This window comes from Alosa sapidissima, chromosome 1 (assembly GCF_018492685.1).
Source record: "Alosa sapidissima isolate fAloSap1 chromosome 1, fAloSap1.pri, whole genome shotgun sequence".
Classification (NCBI taxonomy): Eukaryota; Metazoa; Chordata; class Actinopteri; order Clupeiformes; family Clupeidae; genus Alosa; species Alosa sapidissima.
Genome location: NC_055957.1, coordinates 36,422,010 through 36,449,887, shown reverse-complemented (window position 1 = coordinate 36,449,887; position 27,878 = coordinate 36,422,010). Strand labels below are relative to the sequence as shown.

General features: G+C 41.1%; 2 protein-coding genes and 1 non-coding gene across 5 annotated transcripts in view; all 3 read left to right on the top strand.

Annotated features, from left to right (window-relative positions):
• The first annotated feature begins 243 nt into the window (after nt 1-243).
• On the top strand, nt 244-23,695 carry mnd1 (meiotic nuclear divisions 1 homolog (S. cerevisiae)). 2 transcript variants are annotated; one of them, XM_042094216.1, is made up of 8 exons: nt 244-395; nt 1,376-1,441; nt 6,330-6,387; nt 11,837-11,985; nt 12,523-12,597; nt 15,970-16,084; nt 19,298-19,342; nt 22,863-23,695. In XM_042094216.1, the coding sequence occupies exons 1-8, from the start codon at nt 393-395 to the stop codon at nt 22,967-22,969; spliced, it is 618 nt and encodes a 205-aa protein (XP_041950150.1). In that variant the 5' UTR covers nt 244-392; the 3' UTR covers nt 22,970-23,695. The 2 variants fall into 2 exon arrangements, with proteins under 2 accessions (XP_041950150.1, XP_041950140.1); XM_042094206.1 differs by lacking the exon at nt 244-395 and adding an exon at nt 919-1,054.
• On the top strand, nt 870-942 carry trnav-aac. The gene has a single exon. It is a non-coding gene; the product is annotated as a tRNA-Val (tRNA).
• A 1,902-nt stretch (nt 23,696-25,597) lies between the features above and the next one.
• tmem131l (transmembrane 131 like) overlaps nt 25,598-27,878 on the top strand; it is a 43,572-nt gene continuing 41,291 nt past the window's right edge. For both annotated transcript variants that reach the window (XM_042094148.1, XM_042094149.1), the window contains exons 1-2: nt 25,598-25,896; nt 26,613-26,683. In XM_042094148.1, coding sequence (XP_041950082.1) covers nt 25,773-25,896; nt 26,613-26,683 — 195 coding nt within the window. In that variant the 5' untranslated portion in view covers nt 25,598-25,772. The remainder of the gene's footprint in view (nt 25,897-26,612; nt 26,684-27,878) is intronic.

Sequence of the window (27,878 nt, the reverse complement as noted above, 5' to 3'; positions counted from 1 at the left end):
GCCTTTCAGTGAATCCCAGAAGTGTTTATAAAAGTTGGCAGTAAGACCATCAATTCCAGGAGATTTGTTTAAGGATAAACCTTCTACCGCTTTATCAAGTTCCTCAACAGAAAAGTCAGAGTCACACAATTCAGCAAAATCAGTATCTATACGAGGAATAAGATGCTGGATATTACTGAAGAAACAGTTTGCATCAATGAGTTGAACAGTTGCTAGTGCATAATCACTGGCAGCGATAGTACTGGACAGAGGAGGGCGCCAGAGATCAACAAACGCATGGAATGGCACATGTACACTTTGGAAAACTTGCTGGCACACCGCGGGAAAATTCGAGTATTTCAAGCTGACCTAAGGGAAACAGTACGAGCCAAATCTTGAAGTTGAACGTTAAAATGGCAAGTAGCCCAGTCAATCTTAACATTACTTCATTATTATGGTTTGATTCTAAAGCGTGTCTATTTTCGACAGTCATTATTCATAATCGGCAAATGTGTCATTTGGAGTGGTGGAGACGAATTTCTATGACATTCTGAACACAGCTAACGTTATCGATGTTCGCTAGGAATACGCTGAGGGTTGCTGTAACCGAGGCTGCACATAGCTAACCAACGTTAGCTGCCAAAACGACTTGCTGTGCTGTCGTTAAAAAAGGCAGCTAGCCTAACGTTAGTTAAAGTGGCCAATAAACTTAACGCTTGTCAAACAAGACGTGTCGTTACTCAAGTTAAAGTTAGAAAAATATGACATCAGATAGATATGTTACGTTTGTAATAAGAATGTGTAATGGTTATTGTAGTCTTTGTTTTGTGCAGAGAACATTACACTAACGAAATACATTTTAAAAATGGCCGTTCTTTTCTGTATGATCAGTTCCCGTAGTGTAGTGGTTATCACGTTCGCCTAACACGCGAAAGGTCCTCGGTTCGAAACCGGGCGGGAACAAAATGTGTTTTCTTGCTGATCTGCTGCTTAGTTCAGGATTCTAGTTATAACGTGTAGGTAAGGAAATGTGAAAAGAAGTGAAAGACAAACGGAGATGAGAAATAACATCAAGGTATGAATAGGAACGGTGTACGTTGGGCGTTGTGTTGGAGGAATTTGAATGACAAATGAAGACAATCGACCTGTAGAACTACAATCTTGTTAAGAGAGTAGGCCTACGTTATCAGACGGGAATTCCATTTACCTAGATTCTAATCACTCTTCTTTACGGTAACGACTGTATTTTTAGTCATTTGTTTTGTTAGTTTGTTTTAGTCAATGACACTGGAAAATCGAACAATTGCACCCCTTAGTGGAGAGAGTTGGTATAGGTCTGCCATGAATATGTTGCCTGTTACTTCTGTTTTTGTGAGTGTTGATCTTTATTCTTCAGTCAAAGAAAAAGGGCCTAAGTCTGGAGGAGAAGCGCAGTCGCATGATGGAGATCTTCTTTGAGACTGTGAGTTCTTGGCCTTTGCATGACTTAATTGGTGATTTATTGCATTGTCTTGTCTTGTTGTGTTGTGTAGTGGGTATTGTAGTATGTGCTGGGATGGGCGATAATGATTTAAAACTATATCACAATATATTGTGGTGTTTTTGGCGATAACAATATAAATCTCAATATACAAACCATAGGTTTACTCTCAGGCACAAGGCATGTCACCTTACAGTGTTGAGGGTTGTTAAAACCTGATTCTGACCATCATCAGCAATGAACTCCTCTTCCTCGTCTACAGTTTGAAACCTACATTCCAACCCTACTGTACCCCAGCTTCCCTACTTAGAGTTCTGGCAACATTGCTTAATTTTTATATTTAATGGTTAATACATTTATGTTGCACAGGAACATTTTACAGCAGAAAGGAAGGTCCTTGAACTGAGAACAGGCAGTTATAACCCCTCTTTCTCCTAACTAGTTACACTTCTTTAGCCACCCCTCTTATTATTTAAACCCACGTGTAAGCAGAAGTAGTTATAGCAGTATGAACTTAGGCAATTAAGTCACTTTAGTAGGCCTACTTAAGTACTCACTCTCACTTTAGTAAGTTGAGCTGAAAGAAAAGCTATTAATTAGACATTTTCAGCACGTGAGGTCACTGAGGTAAAGTAGCCAGCAGGTCTGCTGCTAGAAGTGCTCTGTTTTGGGGATACATTCCAACATGAAAAGACCATGCTGTGGCCTATTAAGCAGTCCACTAAACAGATTATGCAAAGATACAACACCTTCTTAAGAAAAAGATGTACAACACAGATCCTCATTTTTAAAGAATTAAATGTCGTAGGCTGAGACTGACATTTGTCACCACTGGATATTTTTTATTTCTGACTGAAAGATCATTACTGTCACTGATCTCTTTCGTACCCATTCATTTCCCTTCCCCTTCTCCATCCATTGGAGAGAGAGCGAGGGAGGGAGAGAGAGAGAGAGAGAGAGAGAGAGAGATTGATGCACCTTCCCCTTCTTCATCTATTTGAAAGAGAGGGACGGAGGGAGAGAGAGAGAGATTGATGCACCTTCCCCTTCTCCATCCATTGGAGAGAGAGATACAGTATACAGTATTTATTACACGGCTCTTCAGAGTGCTGCAGAAAGTTCCATTCACATGAATGGGCCTTCCCAACGTTCGGGCCTATGTTAAATCTATATAAATCACCGGCAAAGTATATAATCACCGCTGTCAATGGCAACGGGTTGATTAACGTCTTTCATATCCCTCCGCAAGACGTCTGTTCGCTTATTGCAATGGAATTTCATTGAAAGGGAAAGTAAGCTAGTAAGACTTTGCCTCCATCGCAACACCTGAAACTGTCAAGTTCTATCTGTGTGGCGAACTATTTATTTTGTCAGCGGAAGACACGAAACGGTAGCAAAATCATTTTTAAAGATTCATTGTGTTAGGTTTCTTTTCTCGTTTTGGCAAGTAGCTGTGTAATAAGCGGGATAATGTATTGTCCGCCGGTAATTATCAGAAAATAAGTCCCTTCAGATCGAAGCAAAACCCCTCCGCTGCGCGTCGGGGTTCTGTTCTCCCTGTCGGGACTTATTTTCTGATAATTACCGGCGGACAATACATTATCCCTTACATATACTATTGGCACTAGTGGAAGTATCTTTGCATCTGCGCTTTGGTTAGTTGACAAAAATTGTCATCTTGTAATTTATGATGTGATCCTGCATATAAGGCAACACTCATTAACCTGAGAGTCAGGTTAAACACTCATGTCATGTCAGTCCCTTTTTCATTTTCGGAATCGTATTATGGAATTACTTACTATTTTACTTACTCTATTTTACTTGTTTTTTCTACTGGTGTGGCGTGTTCCTTTGTGTGTATGTTTGAGTGCTAGTATATTTATGTTATTGTTCAGCTATTGACATTTGTCAGTTGCAGTACACCCTATGGACGGATATGTACTGTACGCCATTTTGCATGCATGCAAAGACCATGGCAGTGAGTCAGCTTCTCAAATTTTGTAAACTTTAAACCTTTACATCACAAAATATTGGCACATCAGTGTTTCCCACAGAATTGGATTCAATCTGTGGTGGTAGCTGACTTTGAAAACGAGGGGGTGGGTTGTTTTGGTAGTGTACAGGTCTAATTAAGTGCCCGTCACTTTAAGAGGTTCCTGATAGTCCAAGAGCCACAGGGGGTCGTCGCTACCACTTGGGGGGGCAAATTCTCACTATATTTTTCTGAAAGCTACATATCTCTGGAATATAAAATGGTATGTTAGCAAGTTGGATCTTGTAGCTTTGTGGCTGTACAGGCCTTCAAAGTTGACCTGATTTGGAAAAAAAAAGGAAATTCCACCTATTGGCTTTTTTTTTGACTCTCATAAGAGCCCAGAAAATAATCCAAACCTTATTATTACTGATGCATATGTGGTGTTTGATGTTGGCATACATATTTTGACTCATTATGTGATTTTGCTCTTCATTGAGGTTGATACGATTCAAGATTTATGTGCAAAAAAAGTTAATTTGAGTTTTCAGAGCAACATGTTACAGGAATACCTGAATGCAGACCTTATTGATTATTACTATTCTACCTTCCTTACTTTCAATTGCGAGTTGAAATTTATGTTAAATAATGACATACATAAGTCTGCAGCACAAATGTTTTTTAAATTGTAGCTGAAACGAGTACAAAGGATCTTTATTCATTGAATTCATCATCGTCAGAACAGGAGCACAGAGGATGCCATCTCTATGGCACTTCACTCTGCCCTGTCCCACCTTGACAATAGCAACACCTATGTAAGAATGCTGTTCATTGACTTCAGCTCAGCGTTCAACACCATCATCCCCTCCAAACTGATCACCAAACTCAGTGAACTGGGCATCAATACCTCCCTCTGTAACTGGATTCTGGACTTCCTAACCAACAGACCTCAGTCTGTTAGGTTAGATAACCGCACCTCCTCAACCATCACCCTGAACACCAGTGTACCACAGGGATGTGTGCTGAGCCCTCTCCTCTACTCCCTCTTCACCTACGACTGCACACCTGTACATTGTTCTAACACCATTGTCAAGTTTGCAGATGACACTACGGTGATTGGGCTCATCAGCAACAACGATGAGACTGCCTACAGGGAGGAGGTCCAGCATCTAACATCGTGGTGCACTGATAACAACCTGGTTCTCAACACCAAGAAGACCAAAGAGCTCATTGTGGACTTCAGGAAGCAACACGTGTCTCTGAAAACGTAGATTTGATCATTATTACACATAAATCTTGAATTTTATCAACCAAAATGAAGGGCAAAATCACATAATGCTTCAAAATATGTATGCCAACATCAAACACCACATATGCATCAGTAATAATGAGGTTGCAATCATTGTCTGGGCTCTTATGAGTGGTATAACAAAAAAAAAAAGCCAATAAGCGGAATTTCCTTTTTTCGAATCAGAGGTCAACTTTGAAGGCCTGTACAGCCACAAAGCTACAAGATCCAACTTGCTACCATACCATTTCATACTCCAGAGATATGTAGCTTTCAGAAAAATATAGTGAGAATTTGCCCCCCCAAGTGGTAGTGACACGTCCCTTTTTGGGCCTGTGTGAGGAACCCTTGCAATTTTAACACAGTTAAAAGGCTGCTGATATGGATGCAATTCATAATGTTTTCTAAGTGGTTATTTAAAATAAAGGTTCGTACTTCTTCTTAAGCCCTGCATGAGTGACCTAGTCGAAATTGACAAGCAGCAGTAACTAAGCATGCTAAGCTCGACATCCAAACAGTATTCTAACGTTAGCTTTGAGAAACGGCTTGATTGCATAACTTAACTTAGTGCATTGATGAGACTAAACTATGTTGTGATAAGACCTTGGCAGAGTTAACTTGAACGCAACAGTTTTGAACAAATTTGCGCAGCATGGTCACGATGCTAAGCGGATTTAATAGCAATTTAGTCCGCCGTTTTCTATGCAATACTTCTGTGTGGCAACAACAATCCTTCAAGAATCATTAATGTTTTGTTAAATGCACATGCAGAGGATGGGCAGCCGGGGGCAGCGGGTTCGTTACGAGAGGGCGGGGCGGGGCAAGGAAAGGCTGTGTGCATAAAAAGCGCAGCTCAATGAAATGATTTTATCTTGTTTTTTGTTTTGATTTCGTGGTGCGCCGCCACAGATTAGTCAACGTATGGGAAACACTGCACATGCAGGTCTTGAGATGGTAAAATATGTTGCAGCGTCCCCAATTTATAAAACAAGGCATGCATCTAAGAATGTGGCAGTGATGGTTTGAACCTTCACATCGCAAGATATCGGCAAAAAGATATTTTGGCTGCTAAGTTTTGATTGACCGTTGGCAGCCATTTTGACGAGTGAGTAAAGGAAATGAGGAAATGTGAGCAATTTAGGCCAAGTGTGACATCATACGCCCCCTATGGATGGAATTGCCGTATGTCCAGAGGTTGTCGTGGTGATCCTACACATCAAAGTTTAGGAGGGGTACTCTGACAACCCATATGACCACCACAGCACTATTCAAATGTACCTTTTTTTACATTTTGTAAATAAGCAAGAATTTAGAATATCACCCGTCATTGAGCAACCGAGGGGAGAGCATGTAAGTCTTCTGGTTTACAAGGAGAATTTAGAATATCACCCGTCATTGAGCGACCAAGGGGAGAGCATGTAAGTCTTCTGGTTTACAAGGAGTTGCTGGAGTAGAGTATGAAGAGAGGCTGATGTGTGCTTTATTTTCTTTGGAAATGGCATCACCATGTGGCCGTCATTTGCAGAATGTTCCGTATTTAGCTGTTGCTAATGGAATTCGGGAATGTACCTATCATGATGTCCATTTGTCTGTTCTTTGTCCTCTTACAGAAAGATGTTTTTCAGCTGAAGGACATTGAGAAGATCGCCCCCAAACAGAAAGGAATCAGTGAGTATCAGATCTGGCATTGGGCTCTCACTCCAGGGGTTCACTGGGTTGATGCAGTTTAAGCTGTGACCGACCGTATTTATTGGCCATGCCTAATGTATGTCCATGAGGAGGCACTGTTAAGGGTAAATCAGCTTCAGCAATGTGATGCCAATCATAAGAGACTTTGTGAATGTATGTTTTGATCATCAATACATTTAGGCCAGTTGTTAGAAGTTTTTATAGGGGAAACATATGAACTGGAATTATCTTTCATTTTGATTCAATTGCACTGTGTAAATATGACTCCGTCTGGGCAGAACAGTTTGTTTTTTTTCCCACTAAAGAAAATACACAAACTCAGACTTTATTGGGAATGAAATGCCCCCTGACCCTTTAAAAGGCCTGTCTCACACGTGGATAATTTGTCTGTGTTTAGAAACAAGCATTCCAGGCATATTTAACATATTTGCACATCATTTTCTTCCCATGAACACCCGAGTCCACGCCATCCCATAGCAAACTCTGATTGGCTGAGAGCCCCAATTGCAAAGGCAGCATGGGTCAACAGTGCCATGGCAACCAAGTCCTCCAGGGTGCGATTACATCTTTATATAGCTTGTAGGGGGACAGTGAGCGCAGCCAATGATAATAACTCAAAGAACTTCAATTCACTTAAGCAAAATTAACCCCCCCAGTTTGTGGCTTAGCAACACTTTAGCCTTGTAATCGTAAACACCACATGTTTACTGTGAAGAGAAACCTACCATATTTAAACACAGATGGATGGGTGAAACTGCATCAGTACACAGTCATGAGAGGAGCGCAGCTGAAAACAACAGCGGGCCTGTATGTGTTTGGAGCTGAACCTAGGCAGGGTCTATGCCTTGCACGTCATCTTAATTGTGAGAAATCTGACCCGGGTGCTTGTGGCAGGCGATTAAAAGCACATGTTCTAGGCCCTGGTTCCACTCTGTGGTGGTGATTTAGTGACAGGGGCAGACGTAGGGGTGTTTTTAGAGGTTGGAGGTGCATCAGTGGGTTTCTTGCTGAACTCCATAGAAAACACAGACCTGAAGCAATGTTTGGCATTTTGATTAAAAATAACCTAATTTATTAACACACACTGAATGACTGTTTATAGTATTCATGTCTGTGGGCTTCTCACACAACGAAAAAAAAAACATGCATATGATAGTGAATTGCAACTAACCGATAAAGTTGCATTTGTACAAGGAGAGAGATGCACTTGGGCAGCAACTCCATTCTGCTTCTGGCTGTCCGATGGCTTTCAGGTCTATATCCAAGACAAGAGCACCAGTGTCGTTTTCTCCACTAAGCACCAAACCTTATGACTGCAGCTCTGTAGCAGCCGCGGTGCATGACTCGCCATACTTCAGATGTTAGCTATGCACAATTAGCCAATGCAGTTAGGTTGTTGTGTGAAATGTATCTGTGTAGGTGTAGGGAAATGACTTGGCACTGAACACATACCTTTTTTTATTGGTCTGTGTGTGTATGCACCCCCCCCCCCCCCCTTTCTCTCTCCCTCCCTCTCTTTCTCTCTCTCTCTCTCTCTCTCTCTCTCTCTCTCTCTCTCTCTCTCTCTCTCTCTCTGTGAGCAAGACTACTTATGTGGTCTGTGATGTTGAAATAGCACAACATGCGTTGTTAATAAAAATCGTCTTTTTACCCAAATTTGCTCAACACTTGAAATGGCCAATGACTTGAATGATTTTTTATTGTAGATTTGATATTCATGATTTTACAGCTGAACAGGAATTGGTTTGTAAAGAAATCAGTAGTATGAAGTGTGTGGACATTGACATTTTTATAGATAATGTTAAGTCTTACTTTAGTCATGTGAATCCCTGTAAAACTAGTGGGCCTGATGGTATTGTTTATTGTTTATTGTTAGAAGGATCCCCATTAGCTGCCTGTCACCAAAATGGGACAAGCTAGTCTTCCTGGGGTCCACAACAAGAAAAGATCACTTACTGTAACAATGATAATTTAAAAGCAGTAAAACATTGTAGACATCCTTAAAAACATCAACAAAAATTATTCAAAATAAATTACAGTATTCCATTCATCATTACATACATACATACAGTAAATATGTCTATTCCCTACTCACAAATTTAGATAATGTACCGGTATTCTCAGATGGTACTTAAAAGATACTTTGCTATTAATTTTACGTATATTCAGTGGGCAATTATTCCAGTGATTGATGGCACGATAAATAACCGTTCTCTTTAAAGCATTTGATTTTGGGCGTGGTAACATCAACTGGCCATCATCAGCTGACCTAGTCAAATGAGAGTAAACCTGATCACATCTAACAATTTGGTTATATAAGAAAACAGGTTGAGAAGAAAAGATAGTGTTCCTGACAAAATTAGTTGTATTGAAATACAGCCCATTCTGGATTTCAATACAACTAATTACCTATTTCAGCCTACCATTAACCATGAGAGTCGACGGTGCATACAGTACTAATAGTGTTTGTTCTTATGGGACAATGTAATACTAACCTGGCCGCTCTGTTCAGTGCAGTTTGACATTTCTTTAGTTGACCTTTAGATGCAGATGACCATACAGGTGCACAGTAATCCAGGTGACATAAAATTAAAGATTTAGCCACCTGTCACACGATGTGTGTAGGGACATAAGAAAGACATTTCCTCACCATGGAGATACCTTAACCCATCTTCTTCACTATGGTATCGATGAGTTCTGCCCATGAGAGCTGACTATCTATTATTGTGCCCAGTAATTTTACCTTATCTTCCCCAGAAAAGCTCATACTCACCTTTGGTGTGGTTGACAGTTTATGACTCGATCCCAAGATAATCGTCTAGCAGCAGGACATTAAGGGTGTATGCAGATCAGTTGGCACATCCCTTTCAAAGCCTGTTCCAGCTGTCAATAGACACTGGTGTAGTTCCTTGTCTATGGGAAAAAATCTCTGATCGTGCCCGTACCCAAAAACAATAAACCTATAGGGAACTTAATGACCTGCGCCCTGTTGCTCTAACATCTACAGCAATGAAATGTTTAAAAAAAAAGAATCCTGGAACAGCTTTTATGTGAGGTCACACCAATCTTAGACCCAAACCATTTTTCATATCGTGCAGAGAGAGGGGTTGAAGATGCACTGCTAAAGAAGAAACTGCAACGCATAGTCAAAACAGCCAGCAAGATCATTGATCATTAGGTATCTGTAGCTCAATTGTACAATGACCTTAGTCTAAAAAAGACACAACAAATTCTAAATGATTCAACCCACCTTCATCAGAATTTCAGGTCAAGTGCCAGACTCCTGCAAAGGAAAATTAGGACCACAAGATATAGCAAGTCTTTTGTGCCTACAGCAATTACACTGTACAACAATAGACTTAAAAACTCGTATAGGCATTTTAAACTATGAGCATACTGTATATCGGCACTTAACTATTTTATTTATTCATACATACATTCTGTAATGTTCTTACTGCTTTGTCTGTCTTGTCCTTGTTATTATGACCGCCTAGCAGGGAAGCGGCGGTCATATAGGTTTAGTCAGATTTTTTTTTTTTTCTCTCTCCGCATGGCCAATTTTCCGTCAAGGATTCCCGTGACACTGAAAGACCGGGGTACACGAAACTTGGTGGGCATGTAGCCCCACATGAATAACATGGAACCATCGAACCGTAGGGCCTAGGAGGACCACCTTTTTTTTGTATGTTGGTCTTAAGGGGCCATGTCAACCCATCCAATTACCACTTATTTCATGTATAGCGCCACCTAGTTAAAAATTAAAAAGCAAAAAATTAGGTGTTGTAATCACAATATCTCTGTCTGACACAAAATTGAAAGTGTGAATATCTTGACAATTTTTTTGTGAATATCTTGAGAATGGGGGTGGGGTTGTATAAAATGTATTTTACATGTGAAATCTATGAACTAATCATGTTTTGGTACTTGTTGTCTAGCAGATACCAGTGAAAATTGAGTGTGCATAATGCAATTCAGACAGTTAGAATCCTATATGCCTTTCACCTTTTGTTTTTAGCCAGCAGCCAGACCAGCAGATACCCTAACTTTGCTGAATTACTGAAGCTAAGCAGGCTTAGTTAGTACTTGGATAAGAAACCTCCTTGGATGAGGTAGGTTCCTGCTGGAAGCGGTGTTGGTGGCTGGCCAGTAGGTGGCACTCTTCCCTGTGGCCAAAAGCCACCAAACAAATATCAATCCCAATGTCCTTTTGCAGTGACAGGGACACTGTACTGCAGGAGATGTTTTCCTTTGCATGAATGTTAAATTGAGTTCCTGACACACCATGGTTGTTAAAGATCCCATGGCACTTATCGCAAAGAGTAGGTGGTTCCCTGATTTGCTTTATTTATGTACACATACATAAAGACACACACACATGCGCGCACACACACACACACACACACACACACATACACACACACAAAAACATACACACACACACTACACATGCACAGACACATACAAACACACCTATTTGCGCACACACACACTCACACACAAAACACATATACACAAAAACAACCACACACTCTGCAGACACTCAATTACAAACACACAAAAAAGGAACAAAGTAGGAAATGAACACAATTTGACAAGCGTGACTTATTTTTCTGGAAAAAATGTGCTGGACTGGGCGGCGGTCATATTTTGTACCGCTCTGCGGTACATCTAGTTCTTTTAATGTTTTTGTATTTATGTTTTTATTGTTATGCAGTAGGCTGTATAACAATGGAGCGTGTAATGGTGACCACATGAATAGATAATAAAGTTGACCTTGACCTTGGCATGTGTTTGAGGGCTGTGAGGTATGTTCACACTTACTGCAGGGAAGTTTTACATTTGATAAGGTAGTCCTTTAAAACTGAAACTAAAAAAATCCCTTTTTTCCACATCCTATAAGTATCTGTGACATGAGCCAGAGTTGGTTAAGGATACCACAGCCATGGGTATACATCCTTTACCAGCACCACCATCACGAGAGTCAAATTGGTTTTATGCAACAGTTATAACTAATCAAGTTTAAGTGTTTTCTATCCTTTATTTACATTTTTGTTCGTTCATCCTCTGCCCAATCAATAGTCTTGGCGTCTAGAGTTGCCAAGCAACGGAAAATGTCACACTACAGCCAAGTTGAGTGAAAGAGGCTGTGTGCACAATAGTTTGTGGACTCACTTGTTAATCTACTCTTTTCACTACATCTCACTCAATAACTGTCAAATGTGACATTATAAAATCACGGCTCTCTTGCTTTGAATGAACTGAATGTTAACGTTGGATGATTCAATGTGAAATGTGGTGATTACTTGCAGTGATTACTAATAGTCCCACTTGGGACATCCTGAGAGATCACCACTCGTGGAGTGAATAAATGAATAAATAATCCACCAGACTAACCTGTTGTATGAAATCATGTGTATGTCGTCCTAAGCGCCCATGTCGGTGAAGGATGTACTGCAGAGCTTGGTGGATGACAACATGGTGGACTGTGAGCGAGTGGGCACCTCTAACTACTACTGGGCATTCCCCAGCAAAGCTGTGAATGTGCGCAAGCGGAGGATTGGAGAACTGGAGAAACAGGTGATTGTCTCCCTGTCTGACACTGAATTCATTGGCAGGAATATGATGCATTTCCCCTCATAGTCCAGTTTGGTTTCACTCCCGTGATCTGTGCATACAGTATCTCTTACATGAGCTGAATTTGAAATTCATTCATAATGGCAAACCATCCCTCAGTCCTCATTATTCCCCATGTAAAAGTGGGATGAAAACGGATGCATTCAAGCAGTTTTCATAAAGACCATATTCTTTAGGCACATTACATCTGAATGTAAGTTTATCCAATTCTCACCCAAGCTCGGAATGATTGTATATAAAAATCCTCCATCAAAGAGGGATGGAGAATGTTTTTTCAGGTTGGGTTGGCGAATTAAGGTGCAATTAGAATGACAGACAACAAGCTAGCGCTCTTCTTTCTGTTGCCACGACAACAGAACTTGTTGCATGGATTTGTATTCTATTGGGTTTTGCTAACTCTATTCCCATTGTGACATTCTCACATGATGACGGCTAGACTGTAATAACACGGTATGTTAACTCATGTTTTCTCTGCCACAGCATGACGAAGGGAAACTGAAGAAAATAGCCCTGCAGCATGCTGTGGACAAAGCTAAAGTGGGACGCCAGGACACAGTGAGTGCTTTTAAAGCCCCCTTCAAAGGAGATGCTCAGTGGGACTGGACTGGTTGGGGGTGGGGTGGCTCCTGTCAGTTTTCAGCAGCAGAAATGTTCACCTGTCTCAGTAGGATATTTTATGATTTGAAATTACTTTTTATCTTTAATTGAAGGTGTACTTGCACTGTTTTTGGCTATTTTATATGTGCAATTCTTGTATGTCTTCTAACGGGATCTATCTGCTAGACAAGTGTTATTCATGTCTCATGCTATTCATTTTTTTACCATCATTGATTGATTGTCCTTTTCAAATGATAAATTGCTGTTGATGTTTTCTTAATGAAAATGCCATGGTCATGGGTAGTGCAGCAACCAACAGTATTTTCAGATTTGATTAATCTGTGGATTATTTTCTCAATTCTTTGATTAGTTTGATCAATAACATGTCAGAAAACAGAAGAAATGTTGATCGGTGTTGCCAGCGCCCAAATGTATGTCTTCCAATGCCCTGTTTTGCACACACATCAAAGACTTTGCTGTCTTAGAAGAGTAAGAATAGCTGAAGATGTGTTTGGCAAATTTAAAGGCTGCAATCAGAGAATTTTGAGGTATTTTCTTTAAAAACTGACAAACTGATTAACTGGTTACCATAAAAGTTGGCAATTTATTTAATACTTGAGAATTAATCAATTAATTGTTGCAGTCCTAGTCACTAGTGTTGTTTGAGTGAATGGTGTGATCTTCGGGCATATTAATCTGAAGAATATCTATTATCTTGGAGTTGGTCTGTGTACATGGACTAATTACTTGAGTTTTATCACATTTTAAATGCCCTCAATAATTCACTAGTGCAGAAGAGACCTTGGTTGCTCATTCCACCTTTAATCTGTGATCTTATACAGGTCCTTAAGGATCCTCCTTAAGGTTTTTTTTATTAAGTGATGGTTTGGCACATTGGCAAATTAATAACACCATGTCTAAAGACATTTCCCCATTCCTCAAAATGTCAAGCAGCACGCCAAACCAGCTCATCAGCCATCATCTAAACGCCCTTCACTTGTCTAGATTATGTTGCACTGCACTCCCTGATCACCACCTGGCAACTGCCACCGGTTGGGGGGGGGGGGGGGGGTTGACGCAAGGATTAAAGTTCTCCGTCGTAGGACGGATTTCCGTCAATTTGATTTTAGAAATGTCATATTTGAGATCGATGCAGATCCGATGAGAAAAAAAAATAGTCTCCCCCCCCCCCCCCCTCCTATCACCTTTGCTTTTCCTTTTCCTTTTTTAAGGCAACTACAAATATTAGGTCCGATGAATTAATGTGTGTGATGGTAAATGTTTAAAGACCTAATAGTGTTCTTGAGAACTTTCTGTGTCTCAATCAGTGACCGCTCAAGAAGATAGCCTACATCAGCCATGAGTTTCGCTTAATGTTGTAGCTACACACTTGTCTCGGGCGTTTGCTTAAAAAAAAAAAAAACACGTATGGAGGACTATAACAGTCTAAAAGTTGGATTATAGTGACACATTAGAGACAGCTGATGAGTTTGGCCAATCCGTTTAACTTTTTTGGATATGATATTGTGAGCTCTATGTGCGAATTCGGAGAAGAAGCGTAGGCTGTGTTCTTTCCGTGCATCAATGTAGACAATTTCTTACTATCGCGAACTCTTGTCAGGGGAGGTCATTCATTTTGGGTGTCACCTATGACTTGAACAGATAGCCTGCTATGCCACCCGATGTAGGATCAATGCAACTAACATTATGTGTAAAGCAACGCAATATAAACCGTAGCCTATGCAATTTATTATCCCGTCTGTTATGACATGTACAACAATGTTTTTCACAATTTGCGACGAAAGGTTTTGACTGAGCGTGTTAGCATAAAAAAACATATATATATCACTGTCATCAACGCGAACTGTTGAGTAAGGGGGTCAGTCTGTTTGTGACGCACAGACAGCCTTGTAGCCTATTTTGCTTAGGCCTCACTTTTAACGACAGTAGGTTGTGAGTGTATGTTGAAAAAATAACCATACAATTAAAATAGTCAACTTAAAACTTTGCTATAAAATATTATTAATTTATAGCACAAAACCATAACCAGTAGGCCTACCAGAACCTCGCATATTAGCGTCATGATTTGTGTGCGTCTATTTGGCAAGGCCACTAGCTGTCATGGATGCGTTGTTGCTAAAGGAAGGCAAGGCATGTGTCAAAAGTTAAAAAATAAATGGAGATGGGCAGCTGTTGGAAACGGGGGAGAACTAACAAGCCATGGTGTAAAGAAATTAAAGTGCCAGGGGTTTGCTTTTGCGCGGTTCGCTGCAAGAAAATTGTTTATGGATGCAATAGGAAAACGTTGTAGCACGCCACCAATCAGAAGACCGCCATAAGGTTAACGTTTGTGCACTTCAGGACATCTTCCCTGCCTGGTGCAACTAGCCACCACGACAGAGGTAGGCTACGTTTATCTATGGCTGACCGTTTTTACGTTTAGAAAGTAGGCTACGCATGTTCTTTCATAGCGCAACACGACCTGTCGCTACCTCTTGTCAACCTTATACAATCTGTTGCTGAAGACAAAAGCACCGTCTCCAGATTGTCGTTATCAAATGCGCAGACCTCCTGCATGCGCACACACAGACTGAGAGACTGCTCATTGGAAAACTGAGTTGTCTGTAAAACTCAAAATTACCATGTTTTCATTAAATGCGGATGAGGCAACAAATGGAAATATGAACAATATCTAGAATGTTCTGATTCGTTACTTTGATGAGGAAATGGGAAGTCTTGCAAACTTGATTTTATAGATTTTACTTGGTGTTGAATTGCATATTAACAAGAAAAAAAATCTCCCCTTTAAACACTTTTGGCCTGAAGTAATTAAATAAGAGTGTGTTAAAGCCTTTCTACAATATTGCTGCAGTAGAAAAGAACAGCAATGGCTAATCAGCAATGGTCAGGGATGGTACTAAAATATATTTTTGTTCATCAGGAAAACTCAATCTCAATCAAGAACACTCAATTCGCCTTATTCACATGGCGGCCATTGGCGGCTAAAACGAGGCTACAGGGTACACAAACCATAGGATTGTTATGTTCTATGCATTCACCTGTAGGTGGCATTAATTATATAGTAAGTGTACCCTGTAGCCTCGTTTTGGTTTAAACAATGGCCACCATGTGAATAAGGCAAATACTCCCTTTACTTTGCTGTTTGCATCTTTTTGTACATTAAAAACCAATAGGTCGCGACCTCAAAAGGGGTGCTATCTCTATAGGTAGATATGAACAATGTATGACTTATGGCCTGAAAAAAGTTCAGTCAAACGATTTTTTTTCACTTTAATCCCTGTTGACGGTTTTGTGTGTGTGTGTTTAAAGGAGGAGAGGGCGGCCCTACATCAGGAGCTTAAGGACCTGAGGGAGCAAAAGGCCCAGCTGAAGGCCGAGCTGGAGAAGTACAGAGAGTGTGACCCGGAAGTCGTCGAGCAGATGCGTGAGTAGCTAACCTCTATAGAGTGACCTCCATATTCTCCCAGTCATTTGTCCATCTCATGCCGCCCTTATGAGTCCTATGAGCACACGGGAGCAGTTCATGGTGTTCATTCAACACCACAGAAAGACATTAGATGTTGGGCCACCCATGGAAAGACACACAGGCACTTGGGTTTTAATGGACCAACTGCATGCCCTTGAGTTTTTAGTTGGCGGCATGTGTGTTGTGTAGGTGGCTCCAAAGCAGACCCTCTACTCCAGTTTCACTGCTCCCAGTCCGTATAAACTGTCTCTGCCGACCGTAAGTCCTCCAGCAGCCCATAACGCCCACCTCCCACTGACTTTAGAGCAGATGCCCCTCACAGGCCAGATTAACACTTTGTCACAGCTTTGCCACTGCCCCTTTCACAGCTGATTTACTGGCCAGTATTTTTACCGCTGTCCTGACCAACACAGCCCGGGAGCTATAAGCCAGGGAGAGCCCTTGTGTTTGTGTCTGTGCGGGTTTTCTTACTTGGTGCTGACGGGCGGCTAATCCCACACAGTAAATAGTTAATTCACAAGTTTTCTACTGTGAAGGTGGTTTATTCCAACTGTGGCATGGCCTTATCGCAGAGGTCTATTTGTCTGTTGCTGTTCTGATACCAGGCCCATTCTGTGGAGATGAATCTAGGAAGTGTCTGTCTGTGTTGCTGCAGTGGCTATTAAATACTGCCACTCTGGTGGATAAAGAATAATTTCACAGGATTTACACACAGGAATTGCCACAGGAGAAGTACTTGTGTTCATTTCTCCTTGTTGGCTTTAGTGTATAGCTATGAGTACAGTCAGAAAGTCCCCCCTGCAGCAAAAGTAATAGAGAGTGAAATTGGGGGGAAACCTATTCCTCTGGTCCTAATGGAGTTGTTTACTCTGGCCATCCATGCAGTGTTATGGTTTGGTGAAAGTGAGGCTATGTATTTGTGACTGCTTGTAGGTCACATAAATGTTAAATTTAGCTGGCGGGACCCTCTTGAGTGTCATCCTCCTGTCGCAAAGGAAGATCTAATTTCTCACACACCTCTGGAAAACCTGCACCCTAAAGCTCACAGCAGACGTGTGTGTGTGTGTGTATGTGTGTGTGTGTGTGTGTACCTGCCTTGGCGTGATTTGTGGCACACACAACTGAATGCAGTGTCCTGCTGTGCGCGCCGTCGCTGCTTGACTCGCCTGTTCAGCAATGTGACTGATTCAGAGGAGCAGCATGACCACAGCTATCAGCGCTGGTGGGATCTCCTCGTGTACACGTGTGGACAGGGCCAAGATCCACTTTTCATCACCTACAGTACTGTACGCTCCTACCCAGCAGCTGCTGCCATGAGGCTGCCTACACAGTCATGCCAACAGCTTCAGACATAATCTTCTCCGGTTCACAAACTTGACCAACTGCTAATCACAGGTCAGGAAACACTCATTTAATCACAGGCAGAGTCACAAGTTGGCAGTGCGTGTTTTTTTTTTTATAGATTTCTGGTGAGGCATGACCCAACTTGTCTCTAGATAACACTCAGTCCTGGCTCAGCAATGCTATTGTCTTTAGGTTTGCCAGAGTTTTACACCAAGGTTGAGTTATTCAGTAACTCAAATTGTACGTAGTATTCTGGGGCTTGTAAATACTTGCTCCTAATGTTTGCCTGTAAATGCTTCTTCTGAGTCTGTCCTGAAGTCCTGTTCAGCAGCATATAAAATTACTTTTGATGTAGATACCGTATGTCGTTATGCTGGTGTTTTAGAAGCCCTCAGCATGTCAGCTCCTGTGCTACCTTCATAAAACATCAGTACCGGTCAACAGTCACTGATGCTTGGGTTGGATCTGTTTGTGAAGGTCTGAGACATTGCTCAGATCATGGTTATGTATCCTTGAAACCAGCCAAGTTGTCACGAGTTGTATTGTATTTTTTAATGCTAGGGTCAGGTAGAGTATGTGAAGGGTGTGGTCCAGTGGTATAGTCTACGTGATACGCAGGACTACGCAGTATACCCACTTAAAAAGCATCACTGTCTCCGTATACCCACGGGCAATTCCACGGAAAATTGACTTTTTGTCACATCCATAACGCCAGTGAAATGCCGGCCCTTGGCATTTGTATGATGTGAATGATAGCATTCATGTTTTGTGCATTTTTTTTCATTTACATTCTTCAGCCAAAAATAGCAAAAGCTCAAATTTCATGTAATCGTTCACATCATACCATACCATCACATTTTATTGGCGTTATGGATGTTCCCAAAAATGTAATTTTCCATGGAATTGCCCCCACTTAAATTAGGCAAGGATATGTATTAACATTTGGGGTTGATCACAGTATACCCACTACAGCTAACTTCTACAGCACATTATACCCACTACAGCTAACTAGACTACACCACTGGTGTGGTCCATTATATTATTCTTGCCGAGGTTGTCCATGGATTGCCTATGGGTGTTCAGACCAATACTGAAGCATTGGGAACCATCTGGAACACTCAGGCACTAACGCAGCATTTGGGTGAGGTGTTGATGGCACTCTTGTCTAAATCACCCAGTCAACATTGCTTTGAATAAAGTTAGAGCAATGCCTTCCTCATCCACCCCAGAAACAAAGTGATGCCAAGTTAGGCGCCTGCTAAAAGCCCTGAATTAGGATAGCCTGCACTGCCCTTCGGCCAAGCAGGAGTCCTCTGGCGGGAGGCTGGGTGTTGAGTTTCACTGAGAGAGCAGATTGCTCTGACATCTTTCCACCACGGGCTGTTCCAAGAGCTTAATGGACGAGGGGCTGTGACTAAGCCTGCTTTGCTGTGGAAGTGGCTGATAGCTCTGGTTTGATGAGCTGCTTGTTGCTCTTGAAAAGGAGATGCATTCAGGCACACCAAAACTACCTGCCTGAAGTATTGACTTTGGTAGTTGCAGTCATCATCATCATACCGAAAGAATTCTGTTAAATGTGTTTTTTTTAAACACATGTATGTGTAATAATATGCATTCAGATCTCACTGTTTGTTAACTTGAATCCATAAACAGAAGTAAAAAAAAAACGTTTAATGTGGAAATGTTATGATATACGTAAAGGTTGTATATGATGTGCAATGCATAGTGCATCCTATTAACCATTTAAGATTGTGTAGATTATGTGTAGCTGTGGTTTTCAAGCTGGTCTTCAGGCAAAGCTTTGCTAATTTTCTCTGTTCTCCACAGGCAAAGAAAACATTACTGCTAAAGAGGCTGTGTCCAGGTGGACAGGTAAGCTTTACTTCCCATACTCTAACTAAGTCAGACATTAATCACCTTGCAGATGCCTCTCCCTCTGATTCATATGCCTGTACATGCTGTATGTTAAACGGCAGTTACTCAAAAGTGCCTTTGGGCTAAACGTTACACAGTGCAGACATGATTCTCTCTTCCACCGTCACCTTCCACTTGTGGCTGAGAACTTGGCCTACTTTCAGTCCTGACAAAGAAACACAAATCTCGCCAGTGACATGTATGCAAACAGAACATGCACTGATAGGATGTAACTTTTCATTTAGCGACATTTCTCCAAGAAGCTGGGTGCACATTCTGCAGTCTTAAAGGAAGAAAAACCATTGCATTTGATCCACAGTTACAAACGTCAAACGACACCACCTAGTTCAAAGCTTGTTAGGAAGCTTGTTAGGAAGCTCGTTCTGTGAAAACAAGCGTAGAACTAGAAATTTGTCAGGAGGCTGGGGTGGCACACAAATATGACTGAGGCGGCCGCCTCATAATTCTCTATGCAGGAAAAGCGCTGCATAGTGAAATAGTTGATATGCCATTCATTTAAAGTCAGTTTCAGTGTAGGTTATTAGCCTCTCCCCTTCTTTGCTTTTTTTTTTTTACTTGGGTGACTTTGTCAGTCTTTGATTTTCTGCAGGATATATGAATATAAGGCATCCTTAGGCAGAAAGTAAGGTGGTGGCACTTCTTTTTTACCCATCTCTCTCTCTGCCCTACACTCGCTTTGATTAATCTGGCTATTTTCGTGTTCCTTTTGTTCCGTTTGTTTAACACTGATGTGTGAATGATTTGAGTAACTGTGTGCTCTGTGTTTTTATTGGTGTACCTTGAAATGCTACGCACATTGCAGGTTGCATGTGTTGCATGTTGCATGTGTCGCCTGTTGTGTACTAAACTCACGGATCCGGTTGTCAGCTCAATTCTTGTTATACATTGAAGGAAGCAAAGACTAAAAGTTAGTGTGAGATAAAGCACGTGTGGCGTGAGGTCATGTGAGATCGGTCAATTGTGTGTCTCAAGTTCAGTCCGTGAGAGTTGAGAGCCCTGCTCTGCTTATGATTTGCTCTTGATTAAAATCACTTGCCCTAAATCCAAAATATTTCCTAACAATGGATGAAACGTTCCGAGGGATAAGCTCTTTGCCTTTCTGCTGTGCCAGCCATTTGATTTTTGATTTCGACTATCTGTTATCTGATGTATATTACTCCTTTAGCGCAATGTTATTCGTCCAGTGCATCCAGGAAACTTCAGGCTGTGTGGTGACGGGAACAGCTGTGATTGACGCATGCAGGTCCATAGTTAGACAGGTTTAGGGAGCGCTTTATTTGTTTTGCAGCAGAGCACTCATTTTTAATATCGATCGGTCATGTTTAGCCAAAATCATGACTGAGATTAAAATTTGATTAATTGTGCAGCCCAAATTCATAGCTCCTAGCTTCACCAGCCACCTGCTCTGGAGTTCTGACTCAATGCTATGCGTCTTGATAGAAGGGCTGCGTAATGCATTGTTGTGGACTGCAGTGGCATAGCAATAGGTCTGCTAATGAGTGGGCGGGAATGAAACTGTGGGGGGAGCAGGTTGGCAGTATGTAAAAGATACGGGGGTGGAATGTTGGGTGATGGAAGTGGTAAAGAGAGAAGTCAATGGAGCAGTCTCTGTCATCTTTCCTGTAAGTCAGGCCAATAGTTGATGCGGTCACATAGCACTCTTATGCTTTATGTTTATTTAATAATAATAATAATAATAATAATAATAGCAACAGTTATTATTATTATTATTATTATTATTATTATTATTATGTAGCTGTGTTATATTGACTGAAAATATTAGCAGAGCAAAAGAGAATGATGGTGTTATTTATTATACCACTAACCCCAAGTGTTGTGTTGTTTATGAACCAGAATGAACAGAGAAATGCCGACATGTCGACATTAAACTCGACATTTCGAGAATAAAGTTGAAACATCATATCTACTTTAATCTCGACGTGTCTACTTTAAAGTCGACATGTCGACATTAAACTCGAAATACAGTTTAAACTATGTAGCCTACACTAACACACAATATGTGACATGAATAATAGGCTTCAAATAGGTGTTATTTCAGATAGATTGTAGATATTCAGATATATTGCGTCTTGTCTGTTAACTAGGTACTCATTGCCGTCATCGTGAAGCGCGCTATCGCTGTTATGGAATACCATGCACTATGCCATTTATATAGCTAGAATCATACATGTATCCAATGATATAATGTTTCTATACAAAATGTTATTTCAGTCTGTTTTACGTAAGGCCACCGCACATCCAAATAACTGTCCTTCATGACCCACAGGCCGTCACTCTCCATAGGTTAACATGGCAAAACTTATTTGTCTAAAACTGCTTTTCCATGTCTCACCTGCAATAAATATAGGCTAACACAGATATGTATAGGCCTAAGTATATATACTCTTTTGATCCCTCCAGCAATAGGCTGTTTTGCATCCATTACAAACAAACAAGCAATGTGAAAGTCTAGGATTGGGGAGAGCACTTAGTATGCCTAGTCTAGTGCAAGCATGAAGTTGAACCTTTAGATGAAAAACACTCTTTAATAATAGCCTACAATAAATAAACCGCTAATGACGTTTACTTTTGACCATCGCATTTATCGCCTATATATAACTCCGTGATAAGGACCTAACAGGAAAGTATTTGGCTGAGCAATGGAGGTTAATATGTTCTATGTTTTGTCCACATGATATAGGCCTATGTCTAAACATTGTTGCACTTGAAGAAAACTAGAATGTTTCATTCGTCCTCCCTTTCAATCGTCCCGAACTCAAAATGTTGAGTTTAATGTCGACACGTCGAGATTAAAGTCGACATTACATTTCAACTTTATTCTCGAAATGTTGAGTTTAATGTTGACATGTCGAGTTTAATCTAGTCATGGCAAAAACATTTTTTTCTTCATGTGTGGCCCTAATACTCTGTCGTATAAAGGTGATGCATGGGCCAACTTTTAAAGCAATTTTATTGATTTCATGTGTTTTGAGTGGATGATCGTTAAAATTTGCCTACTGATGAAGTTCTATACAAAAAGAAAAAAAACATTGGTAATGTGCCTGAACAAAATGTGTTCCAAACGTTATGACCAAAGCAGCATTTGAGTGTAAGTTATCTGGTTTTGGCACAAAGCCTGACTGTAAACACACACTCCCACTCACACAAGCCCTTTCTCACTCTCTCTCTCTCTCTCGCCCTCATACTTACACACACATGGGTATACATTTATGAAGTTGAGTGGCATGGTAAGGTGATTAATGTGAAAGGCCTGTAATGGTCATAAAATCAGGCCACTCACCTCAGGCCTGATGGAGGTGAAACGTCACAGCTCTGTCCTTATAGAACATTGTGTTTTTACACTTAACAGATGTTTTGTGTTGTTTGTTGTGCTATACAAAGTTGTTTTTTGTTATGATCAGATCAGTGTTTTTATAATGTTTGTGTTGTTCTCTAGATAATGTTTTCGCCATTAAATCGTGGGCCAAGAGAAAATTTGCGTTCGAGGACAGCCGAATTGACAAAGCATTCGGAATACCTGAGGACTTTGATTACATGGATTAACCACCATTCATCTTCTCTCCACAACTGTGAGCCATCCACCTGAGTCCTCAGAGGAAACTTACAGAGATTATCACTAATTAGGGACACATCTTGAACTCCACGATGCCTTAACTCCGCTGCCGGCCTTGTCCCTCTTTTTCCGAGTTGCCACATTAGATTGTGCCCTGCCATCTGATGTGTGCAGTGGAGGGTCACAGCTGGACATGCGATTAATGTGGAACTGGAGAAGGCGCTATACCAACTCCTGGCTGCTCCTTGCCTCTCTGATCCTCTCAGATGGAGCCTGACTTTTGGGACACCTGTTGGTGTGAAAAGTGAGCCTGTGCCCCGACCGGCGAAAATGGTTCATTGCTGGACATTCTGGAAGACGGGGACCTATTTGGATTTTGGTTTATTAAATATTCTTCAAAATGAATGGAGGAATGTCCAGATTTGAGATGGGTTAAATTGGGTGGGCATTTTTGGAGGGAAAATAAAAACCAAAGCTATGGAGATGAAGCACTCAGACAAGTAAAGGTCTGCTGCTGTTGCTCAGTTTAAGAGTCAACAAGCCCCGCCCATTATTGATGGATCAAACTAGCAGAGGTCTAGCATAAATTAATGCAATTTGTATGCCCCATGACTGCAATTCCAATCTTCTTCATTCAGAACAAACAAGCAATAATTTTCTGTATTCATTTTTTTTGGATCCCCTTAGTCTAATAAATTTAATGTGTCTAAAATTGACTGTGTGTGAAGAATCATTTGGCGTGAAGAATTTGTGCTTTCTTTGCATTGTTAAGCATATCTGTGTGGGTGTGGGTGTGTATGTGCATGCATGCTTGTGTGCGTGTGTGTGTGTGTGCGTGTGTGTGTGTGTGCGTGTGCGTGCGTGCGTACGGATGCCTGCATGTCTACTGTGTGTGTGCATGTGAGCGTATGACTGTGTATGAGTGCGTGCGTACGTATGCCTGCATGTCTACTGTGTGTGTGTGTGTGTGTGTGTGTGCATGCGTGCATGCGTGCGTATGAGTGTGCATGAGTGTGCGTACCTGTGTGTGTGTGTTTGTGTTTGTGTGTGCCTGCATGTGTGTGCATGTATATTTATGTGTGTGTTTGCGTGTGTTCAAAGAGTGTGTGCATGCGTAGTGTACAGTCACTAAATGTACACATTAATTTATTGTATGGTCCCCCATGAACGGAATTACTACGGACCCTACACTTCAAATTCTGTGCAGTTTTGAACCTGTGTCAACCAAAGATACCCGCGATTACAATGCCTTGTTTTTGCTTTTTCATTTTTAACTAGGTGGCGCTATACATCAAATGAGATGTTATGGGATGGATTGACATGGCCCTTTGAGACCAACATACAAAAAAATGTGGTCCTCCTAGGCCCTACAGTTCTCGATATTCACAGAAAACTGTGTCCGCCCTACCCTCCTTTTGGGGGTCCAGTCCGGCGGGGGGGGAATCGTTGACACAAAATGACTGTGTCGCTGCGCAGCGGTCATAATAATGGATATCTGTATATAACAATTTTTTATGGTTCCTTCATGTTGAAGTGTAGGACAGATGAACAGATATGATGATCCCACATTAGCTCGCCTGCCAGTGCCTTTCACCAGAAAAGGACTGTGCCGATGTGTATAAAATGCTAAATGTTTATTCAATTTTATACCATCAAGAGGTCTAGAAACATGCTTCATGATAATAGAATGTACATACATATTTAACATCTTTTCACCTTTCTTTGTGAAAGACAACAGCTAGATGCAGTCAAGACAATTCATTTTCTGATCATGCCATCCACAAATGTCTAATCAGTGCCTCTTCTAATAGATCTTCCCCCTATATCTAACAGATATTCAATGTTACATTTGGTGAAGTGCAGTGTAGGATTACTGAGGGAAGGTACATGAAGAGATTACTTTCCTCTCAAGACTGCCAAATAACTAGAACTTCAATCAAAGAGCCGGCCAATGCCCCATCTTGAAATGTTAAATGTCTTGGATCCGGATCTGCTCTATAATTTCATGGGTTCCTTCTTTGACCCAAGCTCTACCTCCAGCAAGTTTCATGAGTAGTAAAAATTGTTAGTGTCTTGTGTAATCCTGCAGACAGACAAACAAACCAAATTGAAGGCATTGCTCTTTGGTAATAAATTACTGTAGGCCTATTCACTGTGCAAGTGCTTACCTGATTCAAGGGCTAAATTATCCATATGCTTATTCTGGTTTAAGATTGCTTATCAATTCAGTCTTGAAGTTTACGAAAAAAGAAAGAATGCCCTAAGCACAGATAGATAGATAGATAGATAGATACTTTATTGATCCCCAGGGGAAATTCAAGAAACAGGTAGCCTTCTGCAGCTTATATGCAAATGTTGCAGATGGGTCCTCCTGGCCTACTGTCGTGTTCTATTTCAAATATTAAGTAGGCGGGGGAGAATATGCTTTTTTGAACTGGCGAGAAACGCTGGGCCTAGACAAAAACATAAGTGGAACATCATAACTTGCCTTTTAGTGTATACTTCCCAAATGTTTATTTTGTAGTCCATCGTAGTACTATACAGGTAAATAATTTCATATTGAACACTTCTGGGGTCATTGTGTCAATCCAAGCCAAATATATTTTCTATTGTTTCAGCGCCAGCGGCACACGTGCAGACATATCGCCTTGTCCTTATAGACGGCGCCCACTCTGCTGAGCTAGGAGGAGGGCGAGGTATAGCCTGCAAGGGTGTGTGAGGGGTAAATGAGAGAAAGAGAAAGCAGCTTGCTACTAGCGGACATACGGTAGGCTGCTAACTGAACATAGCAGCATGGCGGGGCAAAGGGACTTCCAACAAGGCAGCCACTGCCACAGAAAAACGTGGATTAATATACTACTTGGGATCCTACAGCTGTTATTATCCTGCCTTCAACATGGAGGTGCTCAACTGCCAGGTCTGAGTTGGAGCTATTCTGTTTTTCTGACAACGTTAAACTGATTGCGAAAATGTCGGAGAGAACTGAATGCTTGAAATCTGTCATGCACCAAGTCGAGCTGCGAAAACTGGAAGCTACTCTGATTCTGTAACAGTTACTAGTTTGAGTTCAAAGTTAAAGATTTAAAATAGTTATTACAACCCATTTTATCACACGTTTACTGGTGTAACTTACTTGGCACTCCATTAGCATCAGTTATACATTTAGCTTTCATTTCGACCTGGCCGTTTTTGTTGAGTTTCCTGTGTAACATGCACAGCCTATTTCAGGGCTCTGAACAGTCAATCTTAACTATTGTCGTAGAGAAATGTCATTGACATGCCCAACAGCATTATTACTTACATAGAAAGACGGATGAGATACTAAGTATGTCGTTAATTTAAGTTATAGGTGTACTTTTTGTGGGTATACTGACTAATTTTGCTAGCAAAACTAGCGTTCTCGGAATCAGTCTAGATAGGTGAAAGCTGCACGCCTTTGTCATTCTTGAGCAGCCTAAGCTACTCGTAAACGTGCTCATCATATTTGCAGATCATGTGCATCGATAAACTCCTTCTTGACATAAACCACGTTAAAATATTCCATTACCAAGGACTGATGCTATGTTCAGGCTATATCGTGTTATACCCATGTGTTTACACTGTATTCTTTCTTCCTTGCTTGTTTGTATTAAGCCCTTACTCCAGTGCCCAGCGTGGTGGAGGTATTGCAGGCAGAAGATGTGGACTTTTTGGTCCCTACACAGGTATGTGGATAAAACAAAAAGTCCTAACTTACAGTGCTGTTCCAATGTAAAAGCTGCGAGTCAATAAAACATCACACGCATCCGATGCGCAGTGACATCACACAGTCTCATTGTTGACTAGCAGCTACTGCCTTTCCCGTGGCACATGTAGAATGGAAGCGTAAAGGGCAACATTTTGTATCCATGTTGGCCGAAGCAAAGACTGTTCTGTCTAAAGTGTACAATTTAAAAGATTTGCCTTCACAGTTGTTGAGAGGGGTGTTTTAAGCAAAATGTTTTACATCTTATGGTTTCGACTGTGAAGAATAAATTAGTTCGAGGCGGGAATTCGGGGGTATGTGCATATGGACATTGCAGTCACCGGACTTGCATTAGTTACATTGACAGTCAGTGCGGAGAGTCATCGTTTTGTAATTAAATTTCGGACACTTATTTCACACAAATCAGAAAAGGTAATTCAGTAGAATGTATTGCATGCACTAGGCTACTGCGTATTTTTGTAAGTTTATTTTTCAGTGCCAGTCGATGTTGCACCTGGGAGTTGAAGAACCAGCTTTATGTTTTTTTTAGCTGTGTTGCAATGAACTATGAGGTAGATATGGTTCGCTCTGCGGTCATAGATACAGGTGTGCAGACAAGATCGTCTCATGTTTGTAGTGTTTCACCCACCCGACAAAGGTTTGCAGACTATCATGATGCAGTCCCACAAGTTTGTCAAATGTGTTTAAGCCCAGTCGATAAAGGCTCATTAAGGATCATATTGGGTGACAGGGACCTGTGTTTAGGACGTGGTATAGGGTGCATCACTCTGACTGAGATGTCAAGCATAACTGACTGAATAGACAGATACCAAACTTGTTGTGCATCTTGATATTTGTTATTTGAGGCAGACGTGATCCTGAGCTATGAGGGTGTATCTACTGTATGTGACTTGGATGAGGAAAGGAAGGGTATAAATCCACCAGTAAAGAAAGAAGTCTAAAGAAGTACACATGTTTCCCCTCTTGTTTTACTTCAAAGAAGGAGGGGCAATCTGTAAAAAAGACTTGGTAGCTGTTGAAACATTATGTACTATTTGCTTGTCACAGCTTGGGAAAGATCCAATTGAAATTTGAGCTCAACAGCCAATCAAATCACACCTCCTTTCTGTGCTCTGGAAGCAATATGTTGATTGGCTGGAATTGTTTATGACTTG

Bases quoted from the DNA above. Each gene is read 5' to 3' on its own strand.
- mnd1 (XM_042094206.1), top strand. The intron at 12,598-15,969 runs GTGAGTGCTTTT...GTGTGTTTAAAG, and splicing joins AAGTGGGACGCCAGGACACA to GAGGAGAGGGCGGCCCTACA. The intron at 19,343-22,862 runs GTAAGCTTTACT...GTTGTTCTCTAG, and splicing joins GGCTGTGTCCAGGTGGACAG to ATAATGTTTTCGCCATTAAA.